This window comes from Fistularia commersonii, chromosome 33 (genome assembly GCF_037954325.1).
Source record: "Fistularia commersonii isolate RoL2024-O1a breed Wild chromosome 33, RoL_Fcom_v1.0, whole genome shotgun sequence".
In the NCBI taxonomy this organism is placed as follows: Eukaryota; Metazoa; Chordata; class Actinopteri; order Syngnathiformes; family Fistulariidae; genus Fistularia; species Fistularia commersonii.
Genome location: NC_141316.1, coordinates 3,121,198 through 3,141,432, shown reverse-complemented (window position 1 = coordinate 3,141,432; position 20,235 = coordinate 3,121,198). Strand labels below are relative to the sequence as shown.

The window sequence follows — 20,235 nt, the reverse complement described above, 5'->3', positions numbered from 1 at the left end:
CCCGTCCCCAAACACGGTACAAACGAGTTCTTTATTATGATGTGCCCTTCTCATTTCCCATTAACCGATCCATCGTTTTAGAAATGGGTCAAATTACTCGTGTTGTTACACCAGATCGCAAATCATTATTCAGCAAAAACGAAAGGACACTGTATTTAAATCTGACACAAACGCACTGTAAAAGACACGACGACTCATGCTTCGGTTTTACTGCGACCCAGCGTGGTGGGATAGAAATGAACTTAAAAAGTAAAAATAATTCAAAAAAATCAAAAAGCAGCGTACGTTACATTTCACTTTGAACAGAACAAATCAATCGAGTACACAAATACATAAGATACGTTTTAAAATGCACTTAAACAGACCAATACTTTTTACTGCTCCGTCGACATTATCCCGTGTGATCCCGAACAGCTGCACATGTACCTAAAATATCCATAATCAAGTAAATATGACACATAGAGCCGTTTAAGCGGGCGCGCTCTGCTTGCCGAGGGGTTTTGGCAGTTTGCACTGACGCCGGTCGAACAAACAGAAGTCAAACAAACGGTGTTGCCGCGAGATGAGAGCATGCTGTCAGATGAGAGGCGTGATGCTGTGACTAAAGGCACTCCACATGACCTGCGACTGCCTCACACCCATGTTGCCCTTGTCCTTTACGTTTAAATACATTTCCTCAATGGATGAAGCAACAACACTCAGGCCCACCTGCTGTCACTGCTGTTACAAAAATTCTTACTTCGCCTGACAGTAAATCACAGAATCATACTTTTTTTTTTTTTCCCCAAAACAGGTTCTTAAATGTATGTTTTTGCAGGTTTTTCCACTAATCATAGGCAAAATTCAAATAAGCTACACCACAAGCTAAGGGTGTCCTTGTGCTTGTTTGGGGGTGAAACTGTCAGCGCAAGGGAAACGCTTCGCTTTTCTTTCCAGATCTACATGAGACCGTGAATCAGTCTGCCTCTATAAGCAAATCTACAGTTCAGCACAAATAAACATATTCAGTATTTCTTTCTGATTTTATCAAAGACCAAATGTATGACCCTGACAACACTATTGTCAAATTCCCAAATCGCAATCCTACCACTGACTGAAAACACCTGAAGCAGTGTGATGGGATTTAGGTTCGGTTCAAGTGTGTCCGTAAAGTGACGCAGAAAGTTGACACTGTCCTTCTCAGAAGAGCTGACAAAAGCATCTCAAACTGGCGGTATGTTTGGCGAAGACTTTTTCCTCTACTCGCCCCGTCTCAATGTTCAGGCCACGCGAGCAGCATAAAAGGTTCAGCTAAAAGTGTCACTGGAAAAGCTACATTCGTCATCGTAACACAAACGCACCTCGAAACACTATTAGCCTGCAGATGCTATTCCAAACAAACCGCCCTTTTCGGTTTGAAGAAGAATACGCAATATTCACTTCGATCTCACAATCCTTTTCCAAATCAAGCAATGAAAACAAGGAAACGACAGCGAGTAATTCACATACGGTTGCGAGCAAGTAACCTTTTTATATATTTTTATCGTTGTAAACCAACAACAACAACCCTAGGGCAAACATTATATGTCACACTAACAGTGAAACAGTTGAGCTTAGCTTTGAGTACGATATGAAAACCCCATTCGAGCTGCACCTCCTCGTCACCCCAACATGCTAATCTGCTAATGCTCGTTTGGTTGTGTCTGTGTGAACATTAGCTTAAGGGGCTGAGATTAGGATTTCATACATGAACACTGTCAACCGCATTTACGTCGATATATCTCTCTGCCCCTTGTTTGGCAACAGTTATTAGCAGACTAGCTGCTAGCTTGGGAGAAAAGTGAAACGTTTGGCAGTTAAACACCCGACAGGAGATGTCGGTCAAGACATAATGAGACTTGTGTTTCCCTTGTGCCTGGTGGACGTACTCGATTATTCTTTGCTAATGTGTTAGCTATATTAGCGTCATAAGACTGTTGATTTTTGCCTCATAGTGGTTAAAAATAAACCAGATTAAAGTTACTGTTTTCACGTCTCGGTCACAGTAGTCTAATTTTGTTTACGGTAATTATCCAACTGTGCCACATGGAGACAAACACCGACATGCTAATGTGTTCGGACGCTACGTATCGGCCGTCTAGCAGTATTCCTCTCCCTGCGGGTCGGGCAGGTCATTGAGGTCCAGGAAGATGGAGGTGTTGGACAGCTTGCGACCGTTCGACGAGAGGTCCAGCAGCTCCTCGGCGGTGCTCGGCACCGAGCTGATGTACATGTCCCACACCTGCTCCGGAGAGTCCAGCTCCAGCAGCTTCTGCTTGATCTTTAGGTTCTTCTCAATGTTCCTCCGCTTGTGCTTGAACTCCAGGATGGTTTTGGTGTAGCGGTTGATAGTGGTGACCGAGGACGCCATGCAGGCGGTGAAGGAGCTCCAAGCTAAACTGCAGAGATACAAAGAGTTTACATCTGAGGGCCGATAAATGCGGCTTCACATAAGGAAGTTAAAGGTAAAAGGAATGAAAGCATCATACGGGATCCAGGAAGCACAAGATTAAGAAATAATTGTTGATGTTTCATTTGGTGGTCAATGGTGGCTTTCTAAAAAATAAAATAAAATAAAATAAAATAAAATAGAATAAAATAGAATAAAATAAAATATAAATAGGGGTGGTGCAGTGGCGCTGTGCTCATTGCTTTGGCCTCACTGGACCCTGGTTCAATTTGTGCGGGTTTCCTCCAGGTTCTCCGTTTTCCTCCCACAGTCCAAAAACATGCAGCGGGTTCATTGGAAATGAATTGGAAGTTAATTGGGAAAAAAGGCCCCGAATGAGAGAGTGAATGATTATTTGTCGGTATATGTGTCCCTGTGATTTACTGGTGACCAGTCCAGGGTGAACCCCACCTCTCGCCCCATGACAGCTGAAATAAGCTCCAGCATCCCCTGCAACCCTGAGTGCAGGATGAGTGCAAAAAGATGCATGGATGGATGGATATATGATCTTATATAGACAGATATATAAGAATGAGAGGGGCGCAAGTGGAACCATGATGCTACAGGGATTAGAGATAAGGAAGGTGGAGGATTTTAAGCACTTAGGGTCGATTCTCCGGAGCAATGGAGGCTGTGGAGAAGAAGTGAAGAAACGCGTTCCAAGCAGGTTGGAAGGGGTAGAGAAAAGTGTCAGGGTTAATGTCTAATAAAAAGACTATCACGTGGTTGGATGGAGGCTGATGATTGGGCAGAAGAAGTAGAGAAAGCGATTTTGTTTTGGGTGCAATTTTAAACCAAGCGATTGCTTTTTTTATTTTTTCTGCCTCATGTCTTACCGCAAGTTACACTTTCTCCTCATTTCCTTTGTAACACACGGAGAGTTTTATTATCAATTCATTCCAGAGAGCGAGAAGATTTCGGGGAAGCAAGAGTTTACGAGTGTTTGACTTCTGTGAAGTCACAGCAGTAGTAGAGACACACTGCAGATGTGTCACGATTTGATTGACAGCTCAGAACACACTCATTTGCTCCGGGTGTCTATTGACCATATTAATGTCTAGATCTAGTTCTTATACTGAATCCACTACAATCGAATAATACAAAAGATCAAACAATTCACTTCTTCCTGCACAAACTCACATGTATGACCAACTGTAGTCCCACGTCTGGGGTTTCCAGTCCTCGGGGCCGAGGCTGACCGTCAGCTGGAAGGCGGTGGTGAACATCATGTGGGCCACCATCCCCAACAGACCTGCCACACAGGAGGACACAGATGACAAACACCTGCTTGTGTAGCTTAGCAACCACCACTTGGTGGCAGTATTACATAATTTGAAGTAATAGAGTCATTTCTGCTGGCCGCTGCTAAACCCATACTCCCTGGGATTAGTATGCAAAATGATATGATTGAGAAAAAAAAAGGACATATTTTATATTTCACAAAGAAAATCAAAAGGCAAGGCAGCTTTTTCCTCCGAATTCCGATGTAATGATGATAATCAGATAATTTGGATTTTTTTTGTATGTGACCAATAACTGTATTTTTGTTATTACTTGTTATTATTTGTTATTATACAAGAAAATTGGTGTTTTAAAAATCGAGGCCTTGCAAAAAGAAAAGTACAAATTGAAAATTAAATTAAATCCTTCATTTCTCTGTCATTACTGGATAGGAAATTAACAACAACAAATAGTAATAAAAAAAGATTTTAGAGAAGAATAAGCCCCATCCTCTCCAGTGTCAATTACTTTATGAGGAGAAACAAAACCTCTAAAACACAAAGATTTTTGAAGTGAAAAGATTAGAAACATTGAATACACCCTGGTACTTGAATCACCTTTGTTATAACACGTTAGTAATACAACACTCCTCACTGCAATTCTGGGTCAGAGAGGATTTTTACAAAATATCAAAATTCCATTTTTGTTTTTCCACAGTTTGATTGGATTTCAAAATAACATTAACATTTTAAGGAAATCATTCTAGATATAAACATGTGAGAGGCTGTTATTCTAAGACCCCTAGCAGCATCAACAAACATTCACCAGACACTCCATTTTTCTCTTCCCTCCTGATTTCTTTTGTGTTTTTTTTTTTTTTTTTTTTTTTTTGCCGGAGCTCAGACTCTTTGTCGCCAGACGTCTCATGGCCCCGAAAAAAAAACAAAAAAACAGACCGGGAATGAAACACAGCATTTGTAGCCGACCAATCGGATTACCCTCCGTAAGCCTCGGAAATGCCTGGACGGAACAGGAGTGCGCGCCAAATTTAGCGCAGAACGCCCGAATTTCCATCTCATCCCTTCAAAACGCTCATGTTTTTTCCTAAAGATATCCCCGCCGTCATGTTATCGTGTTGCCATGCAGATCAGACGGACAGCTGTGAGCCCGGGGATGAGCGCGTCCGGGCCCCGGCGTGTTCCGCCCCGTAGAAATGATGCCTTTTCTGTTCACACAAGGTCAGGTTCCTCACCATTAAGCCAATAAGTGTCACAGCGGGTTGTTTATTTTTAGCGGCGACGTGAAGGTGACACACCTGGTCGCTGGGAAACGGTAGAATATTGACCTCGGATCAGCGGCATTACGGGACAACACCGCCGATTAATGACCACCAGGGGGACACAAGGTTAATCGATTGTGGAAACTTAGTGGAAAATAATCTATAAGGATCTTCTGGCGAAACAGTCCGAGTCCTTTCAGTGATTATTTTGGTTTACGTTCCCTATTTTGGCATCAATCCAGGGATGAGTCTTTTTCTATTTTTTTTCTGCTTTTCAGCATGATTCATCATGTTGCTGCCCCGGAAAGCCGGGAGATGCATTGCCACGGCAACCCGTGCCAACTTTGCATTTAACCTCACGTCGCACCTCGGGCGACGCGCCCCCATACAAATAAGTGAATACGTTGAAAGTGTAAATAATGAGTTAATTTAATCGAATAGGATGCCTCAAACTTGTCACTCCTGAATTGCATTATGGGATGTCTGAAAGAGCGGGGAAGTGTACTGCTGTGCTCTGGTGGTCAGAAAGCAATAGAGGCCAAACATCGGATCAACAACAAGGAAAAACCAACTCTGAGCATCATTACAAGTGTAATGAAATACATTGACAAAGTAAAAGGAGGCAGAATCAGACTGTATTTTATAAAATTCCTGAATCATTTTCATATGGAAATTTAGATAGCGAGGAAAGCTCGCTCGGCGGTGGGACCGAACCCGGACCATCTTCAATCGGTGGCAGTGAGGAGGGTGAAGGACAAACTGGGAGCTCTCCCGGACAATCCTTCCCACCCCCTGCACGACGAGCTGTGGCTGATGTGCAGCTCCTTCAGCCGACGGTTCATCCCACCCCGCTGCAGAGCTGAACGCTTCAGACGCTCCTTTGTGCCCACGGCCATCAGACTGTATAACGGCAGTCTGGACGGCACACAACTCTGACCTGAAGTGCATCTGTGCTGCTTCCACAATCTCACTATCTCACCCACTTACATGTCATGCCCTTACGCTGCTGTCTTTCCTATCCTTGTTGTTCTCAGCCTGCTCACATCCTGCCTATTTTATTCATTTATTTCATTCTTGTCATTGCCATTGTCATTCTATTTATATTATTGTTTAGTTCTGGCTGTGTACTTTTCACCCTTGCTGTTCCTTTATGTTGTCCATTATCATCCCTGAGTCGTTGTTGTTGTTGTTGTTGCTTCTGTCTATTTATTTGTGAATGTCTTGCTATCTCCTGTTTTCTGTCTATCTATTCATATCTATTTTCATTTTACTTTTATTAGTTTTTTCAATAACTGCTATGCTGCAATGACAAAGGAATTTCTTATCTTATCTTATCTTATCTTATCTTATCTTATCTTATCTTATCTTATCTTATCTTATCTTATCTTATCTTATCTTATGCACACTGCAGTGTGAAGGTGTGTGTGTGCATGTTGTCAGGAGAGGCTAAAATATTGGATGGAATCTGTGTCAGATCGCATGAAATACAATCTGGGCAAGCTGGTAAATTGAAGCGGCGTCGCCAAGCATCACAGCATAACCGATTTAGAAGAAGAATCATCTCACATTCGTCGCGGCGCCGGCAAAACCGAACCCCGCTGCGATGTTCACGACCTATCAAAGGTTTGATTACACCGCTCCGATTGACGTATAATGTTGCACAAGTTTGATCAATATCACATCCCTATGTAGATGAAAGAAAACAAAGGAGTTTCCTGTCGCAGGTTTAATAGGCTCTAGATAAGGGAAGATTTGTTTATAAGGGCGATCTGGCAGATGCACCACCAATGCGCAGAAAAGATGGTCTTTTTAAAATCCCATTCTACCGCTGTTACAGCAGTTCAAGCTAACACCAGCTAACACCACGTTAGCTGGTCCGCTCTACCACAAAAGATTTATTGTTTCTCATTTTTAAAAGAACGGGGATGTAATATTCTGTGGGAATATGTCTACAATATCTGCATTATTTGGATACGTGTTCTCCACTATGATTGGTCATATGTCATGTGATGCTTTACGCACACTACGTAAACTGTTATTAAGCTGTATCAACCGCCTGGAGAACGCTTTTGCCGTTAAAGCACATACACGCTCAACTGTCATACTGACCGTTCTTGTACACATCTTGCATTTCTCAAATCGAGAAACATAACACTGACCATTGTAGCTGCCTCTGAACGTAAGATCCAATCACTGTGCAGTGTCACTCTGTGGGGAACCGCCCCTTTTTGGGGCAATTTTCAGTCAGTTGAAATCGCCCTGAGTTCTCTCATTTACTCTCCTGTGAATCCTTTTCTATTTATATCTATATATTTTTTTTTTCTAACAACAGGCACCTCCAGGCGCCTCGAGACTCAAGAGACACTCGTTGTAAATGGGTCTCTTGAAAGATACCATTTTGGGGTCTTTATACACACACAAGTGGTGCGGGACTGGAATTCCCCTTTACCGGTTTTACTGCTAATACTTTGGCGACGCCCCGTGACTACGGTAGCCATAATTAACCAATATTGATCCATATATAAGGCGCATTGGATTATAAGGCGCACCGTCGATTTTTGAGAAAATGAAAGGCTTTTAGGTGCGCCTTATAGTGCGGAAAATACAGTATAAAAATAGAATAAAACCAAAACGGCGTATCTGTTTCCCCGTGTATCTATTTCGTCTCCATTCCTTCCCTTCTCTCGCTCCGTTAACACACAAAGAACTCTGTCCTGGATTCACACCTTCTTATACAAGGAGAATCAGCCTCTTTTAAGGGGGTTGGGGAAGGAGCTGGAACGGAACCAAACAAAACAAAGAATTAAAATGATTTTTTACACAAGTATAAACCCGCACTCTGTAGGAACTTTCAAAGCGTCCCATCTGCATCTATAAATAAAAGATGCCGGATCGGGAAGCAAGTTCACATACTGTCGGGGTCGAACGGCTGGAAAGCGACTTAAGTCGAGCACAAGTTTGACAGTCTGCGGCGTCACGGGGGCAGCCGGAGTTCAACGCCTGTCGGATTTGAAAATAAAAACTTAGAATCCTCCGACCGGATGACTGAGCTTGACTGTGTCGTGACCCCCGCCGAGGGCATACGCCTGGCTATCACACACACACACTCACACACACTGGATGTGTGAGTCATCGTGTGTGTGCGACCTGACAACTTTTTTGAGCTGACATATGCTTTATCAGTTTAGTAAAACATTTATGAAGCCTTTTTTGTCATTTGTTTTTCCACCTGCTTTCAAGGCGTGATTATCTTTTGTTCCAAAAGATCCTCAGAGAATTGGAGGGTTTTAAATGTATTTAAATGCATTTTAATCCAAATGAGAAATATCTCAAAGCATAAACTACTATATTATAATAATTAGATATTTTCCTGGGAGGGAAATTGGTCATCGAGTATCAGTTAGGTGTATGATGTCCATGTGTTTGTGTCTTTTTACTTTTTTTTTTTTTTTACGAGAAACTTATGAACAAACTCTTTCTTTTATAAAATAAAATGTACATCAATTTTGTACAGCAGCGGATATTTTCTGAAGTAACACACGCACGCACACACACACACACACACACACACACACAACCACTCACACATTCACAGACACACACACACACATTTAGACTCGATCCTTCAGGATTGAAAGATTTGCTGTCCCTACAGTTTATATAAAAAAAGCACTGATGTTGAAAACCAAATAAGAAAAAAACATCCAGTACATCATTCGACTCCGAATTGGAATATACAGACTTGAAACTTATGCTGGGTTTACACCTTAGGATTTTGCAAAGGTTTTTAAAAGACTTTTGTCAAACTATCATCTCACATCAACTCAGAAAAAGAGACTACTTTTTGGAGTTTTTGCAGTGAACTCTGAGACTAAAGACTGTGGAAAACTACAACCCTTTCAACAATTTTTTCCCACCATACAATCAATGTTTTCACCAGAGCCTCTCCTATTTCCGTCCATCGCTTATTTCTTCTCCACTTGCTAGTGATACGTTGGAGAGTTGACAACAAGCTGGGCTGTTCCACTAACATCCGCTCCTCTTTCGGACTTTTCATGCTGATCAAGACGTCCTTCGCCGTTCCCGTTCATCCACACCGCAGGGAAATACCATCTCTGCCGCCAATGCTGCTCTGCCGATTGCTTGTCTACCAGGTTTCCTTTGACAATTTTGTTGGATCTCAGCTATGGGATGTTGATTCGGTCTTTACACATAGACTTGTGATAACATCAAATATCATAAGGCCCAAGATTAGGCAAAGACTGAGCTAGGACTGTGCTAAGACTTGAGACTACCAGCTCAAACTCCACGACCAAGAAGAAGGGAGCGTGCTGTGAGTCCGCTAAGACTCCCCTTCAACTCCCTTCAGATTTCCAATTTTGAGTCTTCGACTGCGAAAATCGTAAAAGCGTTATCCTCAGGAGTGGAGGCGTACACACTAGCAGGTCCCGTGAATGCATCTTTTGGTGTGTTGTTGGTAAAGACGCTGCTCTGATCCATTAAGGAGTTTTTCCTTGGCGGCCTCAAATGGCAGGTCGACTGAAGGTGGGCTTATCTTATTTTATTTCTCAAGAAGCTTGTCTTTCCATTGGATGACAGGCTTTTACAACAACAGTATGAGTGTTTAAGTTTGTTTTTTAGTGTATAATATTTGAGTATTATGACGATATTGACAGTGATAGAATATTTACAGAGGATGTAATTCGTGTTGAAAGAAAAGTAATAGTGCAAAGAGCGGGAATCCGTCATTTTAGGAGAAAATTGGCAACCGTGACCTGCCCCTCAACACGAGGAAGGGAGAACTGTCTTCGCCAGCGATTTGTAGGAATAGATGAGCGTCACATGACGCAACTGCTATGGCGAGCGGGCAATCCAAAAGTTTGCAGGATATTCAGGGATTCGACTTTTCTCGGCACACGCCGACCGAGATCAGAGGGTGACTCACCAGAATCTGCGCTTCATGCTGAAAATCAAAGCTCGGCTCAGACCGGGAGAATCGCGCGTTGCGCTGTGGGCTCATTCGTATGCAGACTTTGGCTCGGGGCCGCTTTAAACACGCCGCCGCTCTGATCAGATGTGGAGTCAGAGGGCAGTGATCAAAAAACTTTGCGTACGAGCCTTAGTCTGCGAGGCACCGTCCTTTTTTTTTACGGGTACGACACTCGTTCGGAATATATTTCAAGAAAATTGCCTTCAACAGAAAATTCCACTGTACGTTCACCTTTACTCCAAATCCCGTGATTCACTTCTTAACGGCGAAGGTAATAGCCGACTTAAATCACAGAAAATAGTTATTTGGACAACAGAATGATAGCACAGCATCATTACTCCGCCCCGACCCCTCCCTGTTACGTACTCCTACATTATCTTGAGAAATAAATTCTCTGGATTTTGTCACTATTCTCATGTCTAAGTTGTAAACATCTGGAATTTACGATCCAGCCTCTGCATTTTGGGTAGCGAGAAGGCAAACCCTCGGAAACTGGCTGCTCAGTGTCGCAAAATGCAATGCTAGAAACCCACTTCATCTGGTTCAGCCATTTGACTTTGAGGAGTTCTGATATTCAAGGATATTTAATAAATATTGTATATTTGTATACTTTCTGTATAATTTCTTTACATGCAGGACTGTCTCAGAAAATTAGAATATTGTGATAGAGTTCTTTATCTTCTGTAATGCAATTAAAATAACAAAAAATACTTTTCATAATATTTTATTATATTGAGATAGGATTTTTGAGTTTTCTTAAGATGTACCGGTAAGCCATAATCAGCAATATTAAAATAATAAAAGGCTTGCAATATTTCAGTTGATTTGTAATGAATCTAGAATGTATGACATTTTTGTTTTTGTGATTGCATTACAGAAGATATAGAACTTTATCACAATATTCTTATTTTCTGAGACAGAACTGTAGAGGTCAACAGTTCAGAGCATAGGAGAGTGTGAAAAAGAGGTAAAGAAATGGCTTCAAGCAGGTTGAAATGGGTGGAGAAAAGTGTCAGGGGTGCTGTGCAATAGAAGACTATCAGCCAGAAGGAAAAGAAAGGCGGACAAGACAGTGGTGAGACCAGCGATGATGTATGGACTAGAAACTGTTACAATGACCAAAAGACAGCAGACAGAACTAGAGGTTGCAGAGATGAAGATGTTGAGGTTCTCTTTGGGAGTGACCAGGATGGAGAGGATCAGGAATGAGTCTATCAGAGGAACAGCACATGTTAGATGTTTTGGAGAGAAGGTCTCAGAGGCCAGACTGAGATGGTTCAGTCATGTACAGAGGAGGGATAGAGAATATATTGGTAGACGGATGCTGGAATTGGAGCTGCCAGGCAGGAGGTCACGAGGAAGACCAAGGAGAAGATTTATGGACGTAGTGAGAGAGGATATGAACGTAGCTGGTGTGAGAGAGGAGGATACAGAGAATAGGGTTCGATGGAGAAGGTTGATTTGCTGTGGCGACCCCTGAAGGGAAAAGCCGAAAGGAAAAAATAAAAGATGATAGTAGCGTCTATTTTGAATACAGACAGACCTTGGTTTACAATGTCCTCGACCTACGGCGTTTCTTGGTGACATTGCCATCTCCCATAGGGTTTTAAGAAATCAATTGCGAAGTCTGTGAAGAAACAAACTCTGTGTGTGAACAAATGTGTGAGCGAAGTGGAGGAAAATTACAGGTTTTTTTTAACATTCCCCAGTTGTAAGGAATTGAGTTGTGCTACATTTACTTTCTTGCACAAACATTTACTTGTTTGAGTTGTTTTTTTGGAAACCTTTTGCCTTTCATTTCAGCTCCCAACATAAGTCTTTATTATTTTTTATTTTTACTCTATAGTGTTTTTATGTCATTGATTACTAGTTTACCACTGTGTAGGTGAGTGACATAGGTACTTACTGTATGTACAGTATATGAATTCCGATATACAAGACTGTCTCAGTAAATTAGAATATTGTGATAAAGTCCTTTATCTTCTGTAATGCAATTACAAAAACAAAAATGTCATACATTCTGGATTCATTACAAATCAACTGAAATATTGCAAGCCTTTTATTATTTTAATATTGCTGATTATGGCTTACATCTTAAGAGAACTCAAAAATCCTATCTCAAAATATTACAATATCATGAAAAAGTTTTGTTTTTTTTAAATTGTATTACAGAAGATAAAGAACTCTATCACAATATTCTAATTTCTGAGACAGTCCTGTACGGCGACAATCATGTTGCATCGCACCGGAGGAACGGAATTCTGCTGTCAGTCGAGCACCGCTTTTATCTTTATTTCACTTCTATCCTGTTGTGCTGCTACTCGCCGTCTACCAGGCCTCAAAGAAACAAATTTAGTTTCCGTCTTAATTCATTGTCCACAGTGACCGGGCCTTTTTGCAGCCGGGGGGCTCCTCATCTTTTTTCTTGACAAAAAAAAATAAAAAATGAGATCTTAATCTCAGTGAGACCGCCCGATTGAAACAAGATTAAATACAATAAATAATGTGCAGTACTCGAGCCGGACAGAAGTTGATTTATTGGATTTCCCGCTTTCCCGGAGCTCCCTCTCATTAGCTGTAAGATTACAAAACTAATTTTGCTGCAGCTTAGGTATTGTGAAGGCGCCGCGGTATAATGTAAGCTAATTCCGCTGAGACAAAGTTTAGGAATCAAAGAGCGAGCGTCGGAGCGACAGGTACCAGTCTCCAGCGTTTTGGCTCCTTTTAAGACGTTTCCTCAATCTGACCGGTGGAGTTACCGAAAATGCTGCAAGTCATTGCTCCGGAGCAGAGTCTCCCTCGCTGCTGATTCACAGTCTGGAGTCTCGCGGTCAGTATCATTTTCGTAGAGTGCATTAGAGGTCATGGATAATTCCTCCGCCGCGGGGCTGGGAGGGAGGGAGGGGGGAGGCAGACTGCGAACTGGCTCGAAATCTGCTTTGGGGGGGAGGGAAGAGTTGTGACCGGCTTGGATTTAGTACTAATGCAAGCGTGGAACGGGACCAACCCACCTTTTAATGTGTTTATATGTAAAAAAAAAGCAGCGTGATTGAGTGGGTTTGTCGGCCCTGAAGGTAAAAAGAAAAACGAGGTTGACTCACGAAGGACGCTCGCGTCACGCACATCCTGCTTCGATCCGTTTCGGTTTGATGCATCGGACGTATCGGCGCGGTGACTCACCCGAGAGCACGGTGAAAATGGCGGCAAAGGCGTTGAGCTTGAGGCCGTCGATGACGTTGCCGAAGTGACACACCTCGATGGACATGAGGAGGCCCCCGGTGGCCAGCAGGAGGATGTACAGGCACTCGGCGACGATGCACAGCCACAGCACGCCTGCCGATGGAAATAAAAAACAAAGGGGCGACGGGCGAGGAATAACAAAGAGGAGGAGGGAGAATAGTTGGAAATAAAATGAAAACGCATATTTATGTTGCGGGTGGACACGGTCGACCGGATGATGGAAGGGATACGTTTCAGGAGGGGGTGAAGGGGTGGCGGAGAAATAATATAGGTGAGGAAGGTTGAAGGGACAAGAGGGAGGAAGAAGAGGAGGATGTGGAGCAGTGACCCTGTCACCCATATGATTAACCTTCACAGTCGGAGGAAGGATGCGTCCTTCTGCATGGCAGGATGGAAAACGGGATGAATGTATTCTAGTATAGATGCACATTACATGTTATAATGAATGAAATGGGGCAGGAGTGATTTTACAAGAAGGTCCCCGGTTCAATTCCGACTGGGTGGCTTTTCCGTGAGTTTGCATGTTCTCTGGTTTCCTCTCGGAGTCCAACAGCATGCGGTAGGTTCATTGGAGACCAGATATGCTCAGATAAGTGAATGGCCGAGTGAACGGTTGAATACCTTAATATAATGTGTGATTTAGAAAGCTAATGGGTGTGTCAATGTGACGTGAATGAGAGAGTGAATAGTACTATGTCTCCATAAGATGTCAGTGAGTGGGTGAATGGTTCGATGTCTCTAAAAGTGGTGACTGGTCCGGGGTATCATAATGAATGATTATAAATGACGTGAACTAAATGAACCTGCTACCTTGTACATACTGCATACATGACAAGTTTCCTGACGTCCTTCAGATTATAAAACAGTGGCTCTTCGTTTGATTCAAATGGGAACAAATGAGTTTTTCATTGAAATGCACAAGAGGAGGGGGAGGGGGACACGTGGTGTTAATGGAGTTGTTATTCCAGAATCATTAAGTGCTCTTTACTGGCTACAATTACAGCGTGTTCTGATGGTGCTTCTACCCGCTAATATTCCAACCCACAGTACATTTTTGGGATTTGGAACTAATTTAGAACCAAATAACAAAATGAGAAAAAATGTTACTTCAGTTCCGCTCAGCGTTGGCAGCATAAACAAGGATCTTCCTTGGCCGAGGTGGTGTGATCAACAACACGGAAAATTTGACAGACTATGGAAAGGACTGGATGTGGAAGAGAAAGACAAATCTGAGGCAATGTTCTGTGACCTCAAAACATCACGCGGTGTTTGACATGTTGTGTTTTTGGAAACCAAGTGTTAGGCGTAAGAGTTGGGAAACAGTGAGTGAGAGTCCTTTTGGCGGTGAAGTGGAAATAAGTGACCAAAACCCCCCAAAATGCAAATTTTTGTTTCGGGATTTTTTTTTGGATCGGATTATGTGCTTTGGTGGATGTACTTGTTTGACCTCCAGGTGGCAGGCGGCGCGTCGAGGCTTCTACAGCCTCTCAGCTCCCGGGGCGGCGAGAACAAATGCTAAGTTCCTCTTGGCTCGGCCAGCGGATCCTCAAAACTATCCATCGCTTTCCACGCCAGCACAAAAACGGGGATGAAAACATTTCTGCAAAATTCAAATTTCTCACCAATCACAAAATGGTTCTTGGACGTCCAGCAAGAAAAAAGGTTCACCGTGGACGATGTGTCAAGAACAAGCTGCAATAATCAAATTGGCATCATTAGCTTCTTGTAGCCCAAACAAAGAGCCAAAACATCTTCAGCCTGATAAGATGCTAACTTTGCTGCTAACCTTGTTAGCATCCGCTCTGTGTTCCGTTTAAGGTATTGACTTGTTGACATCGAACCTGGGATACACCGTCTGCCCAGGACCGGCTGTTGTCATGTGGAGGAACAAGCCTGGGCAACCTTCTGCTCTGACAAAAAATGCGAAGCGCAACGATTTCCATGGGACTCAACTAAAATTTAATATTTGGGAAATTGATTTTTCCATTATCTCTGCCCCATATTTTCACGCTGGACCGGTCATGGTGGATCTTCACCTTCCCGTTAATTATCTTTGCAAGATGGGGGTTTGGAGGTCTAATAATGTGCTCTTGTCTATCATATTAAAATCAACTTGGTGTATGAAAATGAAGAGCGACGGCAGAGCACTGAAATGAGCACTGAAAACACATTCCACCACTGTATGGCTTATTTTGCCTGAAACGTCTACGGAATCACATTTGACGGACATTTTACAGCCAAACTACCATCCAGGTTTGGTTTTAACACCCAAAAAGAGAAAGAACCTTTCACCAGCATTAAGAATAAAAACAAACTCAAGGTGAAGAGTTAGTTGGTGATGATGATGATGATAAGTTGAAATGATAGAAACACTAATGCAGCATAATAAAAGCATAGATTGATATTGGGCAGGTCAGTTTATTCCATTCTTAGCATATGCTAAGCTAAGCTAACAGCCCTGGCGCACTATCGTCTTTCAATCTGGCTCCAACAAGAAACTGAACTGATATTTCCATGTGGTCGCTGAATCGGCCGAAATAAGATAATGACAATTCTTTTTTAACCACAGAAAATGATTTGACAATCAAACAAAAGCAAACAGTACTCGTGACGAGGGGATGTCGTATTTTTCAGGAAACTCCCTTGATTGGATTCAAAAGTCTCCTTTGTAAGCTCAAAATAAAATATCTAGGAAATGAAAAAGGAAAACATGTTTGTGAAAACAAGCTGGAGCATAAGATGCACTCACCCAGAAATTGATAAATTGGCAGTAAATCGCAAAACCATATTGTTATGGACAATACCCAACAGTTAGTGGGAAAAATGAACCATAAATTTCTTTAAAAATTATTTAAAATTTAATATCATTCGTTGTTCACTTCAATATTGTCCTTAGCCATTATTGCTGCAAAATGTGTAAATCAGTTCAGTGAAATTCACATTAGTGGTCTGTTACTATTTTTGTGCTTATATATATAGATATATATATTGTATAATAACACACACACACACACACACACACACACACACACACACACACACACATATATATATATATATATATATATATATATGTATATAATTTATTACTTTATTTATCCCTCATGGGGAAATTCCTTCTCTGTATTTGACCCATCATGGATGAACCATGCGTGGTTGGCAGCCGTCCATCAGCAGCAGGGCAGCAGTTAGGGAGCAGTTAGCACTTCGACACACGAGGAGGAGACGGGAATCGTACCAGAAATGTTTGGTTCCAAGGACAAATGCTCTTTATAAATGCATTTTATTTTCATATAAATGTATAATTATATATATCTAGATCTAGATCTAGATCTAGATATATGAACCTACACAAGGGGTGGGCAGTTATTTTGATTTCTTATTTAATTTTCATGCACGGGCCGACTAGGTATCGTGTAAATTGAACCAAACGAAAATTTAAATATTTACATTTTTTGGCATTTTATTTCAATTTTAAACTATTCATGACCATATAGATGTACCGACACTATGTTGTTCGGAATCATCCAAAAAAAAAAAAAACAAAAGGAAAAAATAAGATATTGATTGAAAATACTTACTAAAATATTCAAAGAAAATAGTTTGGCTGGCCGGATAAAAAAGCAAAACGAGCGGATGTGGCCCGCGGGCCTTAAAATCCCCAGGTCTATCCTACACCCTAGTCCTGGTCCTATTGTTTAAAGTTCCAACCTGTGACATCAATGAAAACAAATGTACTCACCTCTTTCATTTGAAGGCGCCACGTAGATGAAACTCCTGCAGTTTTCACCTGCAAAGAGAAAGAGGCGCTCAGTGGAGGCGTCTGGCAATGGACAGGCGCTTGATTTGGCCTCCACCTGAAAATACTCCTCATTCCGGAACTTTGCGGAAAGGTCAGGCTTCACAAGCCGGGTTGCAAAAGTTGGCTAAGTTTGGTCGTTATGTGTACTTTTATGTTTATTTTCCACCTAAAAATATGTGGGAGGGAAAAGGTCAGAGACTTCTTTGAAATAAAGAAAGAATGACAAGGAATCGATGAGGGGCCGCTCGGCATACGTGTCGCCGGGAAACGGCACACTCGGCAGTTAACGACCGCCGGATAAATCACGCACGTGGGTTCCCGCGGCGACCTCAGCCTGTCCCCGAGACCTTTTTATACGCAGCAATAAATAAAGCGAAGAATTTTATGAACTCTATCGTCAATGGATTGAATAGCAGGTGTTGCTTCCCCTTTAACTGCGGCAGCGAGGTGAAGTAAATGAGGAGAAAAGGCTGGAAAAAGACGATGTGTGTGAGGCGTGTTGACGGCGAGCGTGGTAGCGGACGTCCCTGGTGTTCAGATGTGGAACTGTAGCTACGACGCTGAGAGCAAAAAAAAAAAAAAAAGCTCTCCAGCCAGCTTGGAAAAAAGCTGAATTTATATTATGTACTGACTGCCTTTTTTTTAAAAATATATTTCCTGTTCTGATATCTACTTTTAATTCATTTTATTGTTATTATTTTTGCGGGCTCTCCAGATTCAGGACGGTGGGAAACACTCCCGTCGTGGATTTCTTTAATTTGGTGTTTTCTGTTTCAATAAATCCCAGAAGATCTCACTTCATGGCTGTAATTTGGGACTTTTTTTTTTTCTTCTCCAAAATCTATGGCCTTTTATGTCCTCTCATTCACATTTCATACGTCGATATAAAACCATTCACCCTCTCATTCCCATTTCATATATAGACAAACAAATCTACGGCCGCTGTTGTTTTGTAATGGATAAAACACAAGGAGATTTTTCCAACAAAACAAATGACCATCGGCCATGTGACCTCCGAGCCAGGGGTCGGCGGAGGGTCGGGGGACCCCGGAACAATCCAGCACCTTAAATATCCAACAGTCTGCTGCAGGTGGGGGTTTAACCTGGATACGGTAATCCCTTAATCCTTCCTTCCTTCCCCATTTCTCTGAGACATAAAATAGAGCGGGAGCGATAAATCAACGACGGACATCCCGTCACTTAGTGAATCGGTTGGATTTCAGGACAAAGGATGCTCTTGATTTCTGACTCCGAAAACAAAAAACAACAAAAACATCCGGGTTCCCCTTTTTTTGTTTTTAAACCCAGAATCGAGAATTTGTAGGACTTCATTTTCCAAAAGTCGATTGAATGAAATGAAACCGCAACCATGAAACATATAAAATGGGATGATAGTTAAAAAAAAGGAATGTACACAATGTGATAAACCGTGATAAAACACAATGTTTTTTTTTTTTTTTTAATCTGAAAGTTACTTTAAAAACAACACACTTTCTCCTCACGAACTCACCGGTCATGTTGATGTTCTGCTCGCAGGAGAACCAGATGCCGGTGTGAAACTTCCTCATCACGTACTTGTCCTCGCCGGTCTCCCAGATGTACTGCACCAGCCGGGAGTCGTTGAGGTTGGAGCTGTTGAAGCGGATGCAGAAGGACTGCTTGGCCGACACCGGCCCGCTGCACAGCGGCTTCACCACCTTGCGCGTCCCTTCGCACCAGTAGCTGGTGGTGAGCGCGGACACGGCGAGCAGCAGGGCGACGAAGTTCAAGGTGAGAGCCAGCGACGCTCTCCGCCGCCGGTCGATGCCCATGGCGGAGGAGCCGGCGAACTTCGACCCCCCTCCTCCTCCTCCTCCGATGACACCGGATAGCGCCTCCGCCTCAGAGCCTCATAATCCGGTTATTCCTGTCAGAACGCATCCAGAGGGCTAATCCCGGTCCGGCCGCCGCCGTGCGCCGCGCACATCTGCTTCCCCGGAGCCGCCGACTCGCTCACTTTGTAGACTGAAGCCCCCCCCCACACACACACACACCCCACATGCACACACACATCTCACCTCCCCCTCCCACTTTCCCACTCCACGCACGGAGCTACAACACGCCTTTTCCTATTCCTCGCGGCGCTCCATCCCATCCTCCACGCGTGTCCCCGACACGCTCATTTATGGAAGGGACGGACGACGAAAAGAGGTGGCCTCCCATACGGGGCTTCTCCTCTTATTATTAATTTTAATTTTACTTTTACTTTTAATTTCAATTTTAATTTCAATTTTAATTTCAATTTTAATTTCAATTTTAATTTTAATTTTAATGGGGGTCTGGAGTCTATCCCATCACTCTCTTATTCACATTTTAAATACAGACATGTGACAACTTACTTTCTCATTCACATTTCATACATCGCAAAAAACCATTCACACTCTCATTCCCGTTTCATATATAGACAAATAATTATCGCTGTCATTCACGCGACATGCAACCATTCACTCGCTCATTCAGGTTTAACACATACAGGCTTGTCTCAGAAAATTAGAAAATTGTCATAAAATTCTTTATCTTCTGTAATGTAGTTACAAAAACAAAAATGTCATACATTCTAGATTCATTACAAATCAACTGAAATACTGCAAGCCCTTTATTATTATATTATATTATTATTATATCATATAATAATACATAATATATATTATTATATTCTAATGATATTATTATTATATCATATTATTTTAATATTGCTGATTATGGCTTACATCTTCTTTGGAGCCTCCCCCACTTCCCAATTTCCAGAGAGTTCCATTCCTGTTCCAAGGAACAAATGAATTCCTTTATCGAAGTGCATAATGAGACTGAAAACATACTTTTGATATCAACAGTCAATCGATCAATCGATTGGATATTGGATGTTTGATGACGCTATTTTGGGCTTTTCTATCATGCAAAGGCAAAAGTAGTACGTGGTAATTGACATCTAAGCGTTTAGTTTTTGCATCCCTGTAAATGAATTAATGCTATTTAAATAAAATATTTTTATATATGTTAAAAATGTCACTGCTTAAGATGGATCCATCAGTCCAAATGATAAACAGGAAGTGACTTTTCAAATGTTCCTGACGTAACAAAGCCCGCTGTTAAGTCCCGCCTCCGGGAAACCAGATTTCCACAGAGCGCGGAGAAAGTGCACTCTTTGATCAATAGATGTGAAAATGGGCTTCTTGTGTCACACACACACACACACA

The 20,235-nt window shown here is 42.2% G+C and overlaps 1 protein-coding gene across 1 annotated transcript; it reads right to left on the bottom strand.

The window, feature by feature from the left end:
- Positions 1-20: 20 nt before the first annotated feature.
- Positions 21-18,991, bottom strand: gsg1l2b (gsg1-like 2b). The gene is made up of 5 exons (XM_086140672.1): positions 18,510-18,991; positions 16,940-16,987; positions 13,138-13,290; positions 3,608-3,719; positions 21-2,417 (listed from the first exon to the last, which is right to left on the bottom strand). Exons 1-5 carry the CDS (start codon positions 18,808-18,810, stop codon positions 2,117-2,119), a joined length of 915 nt encoding a protein of 304 aa, XP_085996798.1. The 5' UTR covers positions 18,811-18,991; the 3' UTR covers positions 21-2,116.
- Between the last annotated feature and the right edge of the window lie 1,244 nt (positions 18,992-20,235).

Coding starts and splice junctions, on each gene's coding strand:
- gsg1l2b (XM_086140672.1), bottom strand. CDS start 18,810: ATGGGCATCGACCGGCGGCGGAGAGCGTCGCTGGCTCTCACCTTGAAC. Junction 13,291..16,939: donor GGCGCCTTCAAATGAAAGAG/GTGAGTACATTT, acceptor TTCCATCGGCAG/GCGTGCTGTGGCTGTGCATC. Junction 3,720..13,137: donor CATTTTCACCGTGCTCTCGG/GTGAGTCACCGC, acceptor CCTGTGTGGCAG/GTCTGTTGGGGATGGTGGCC.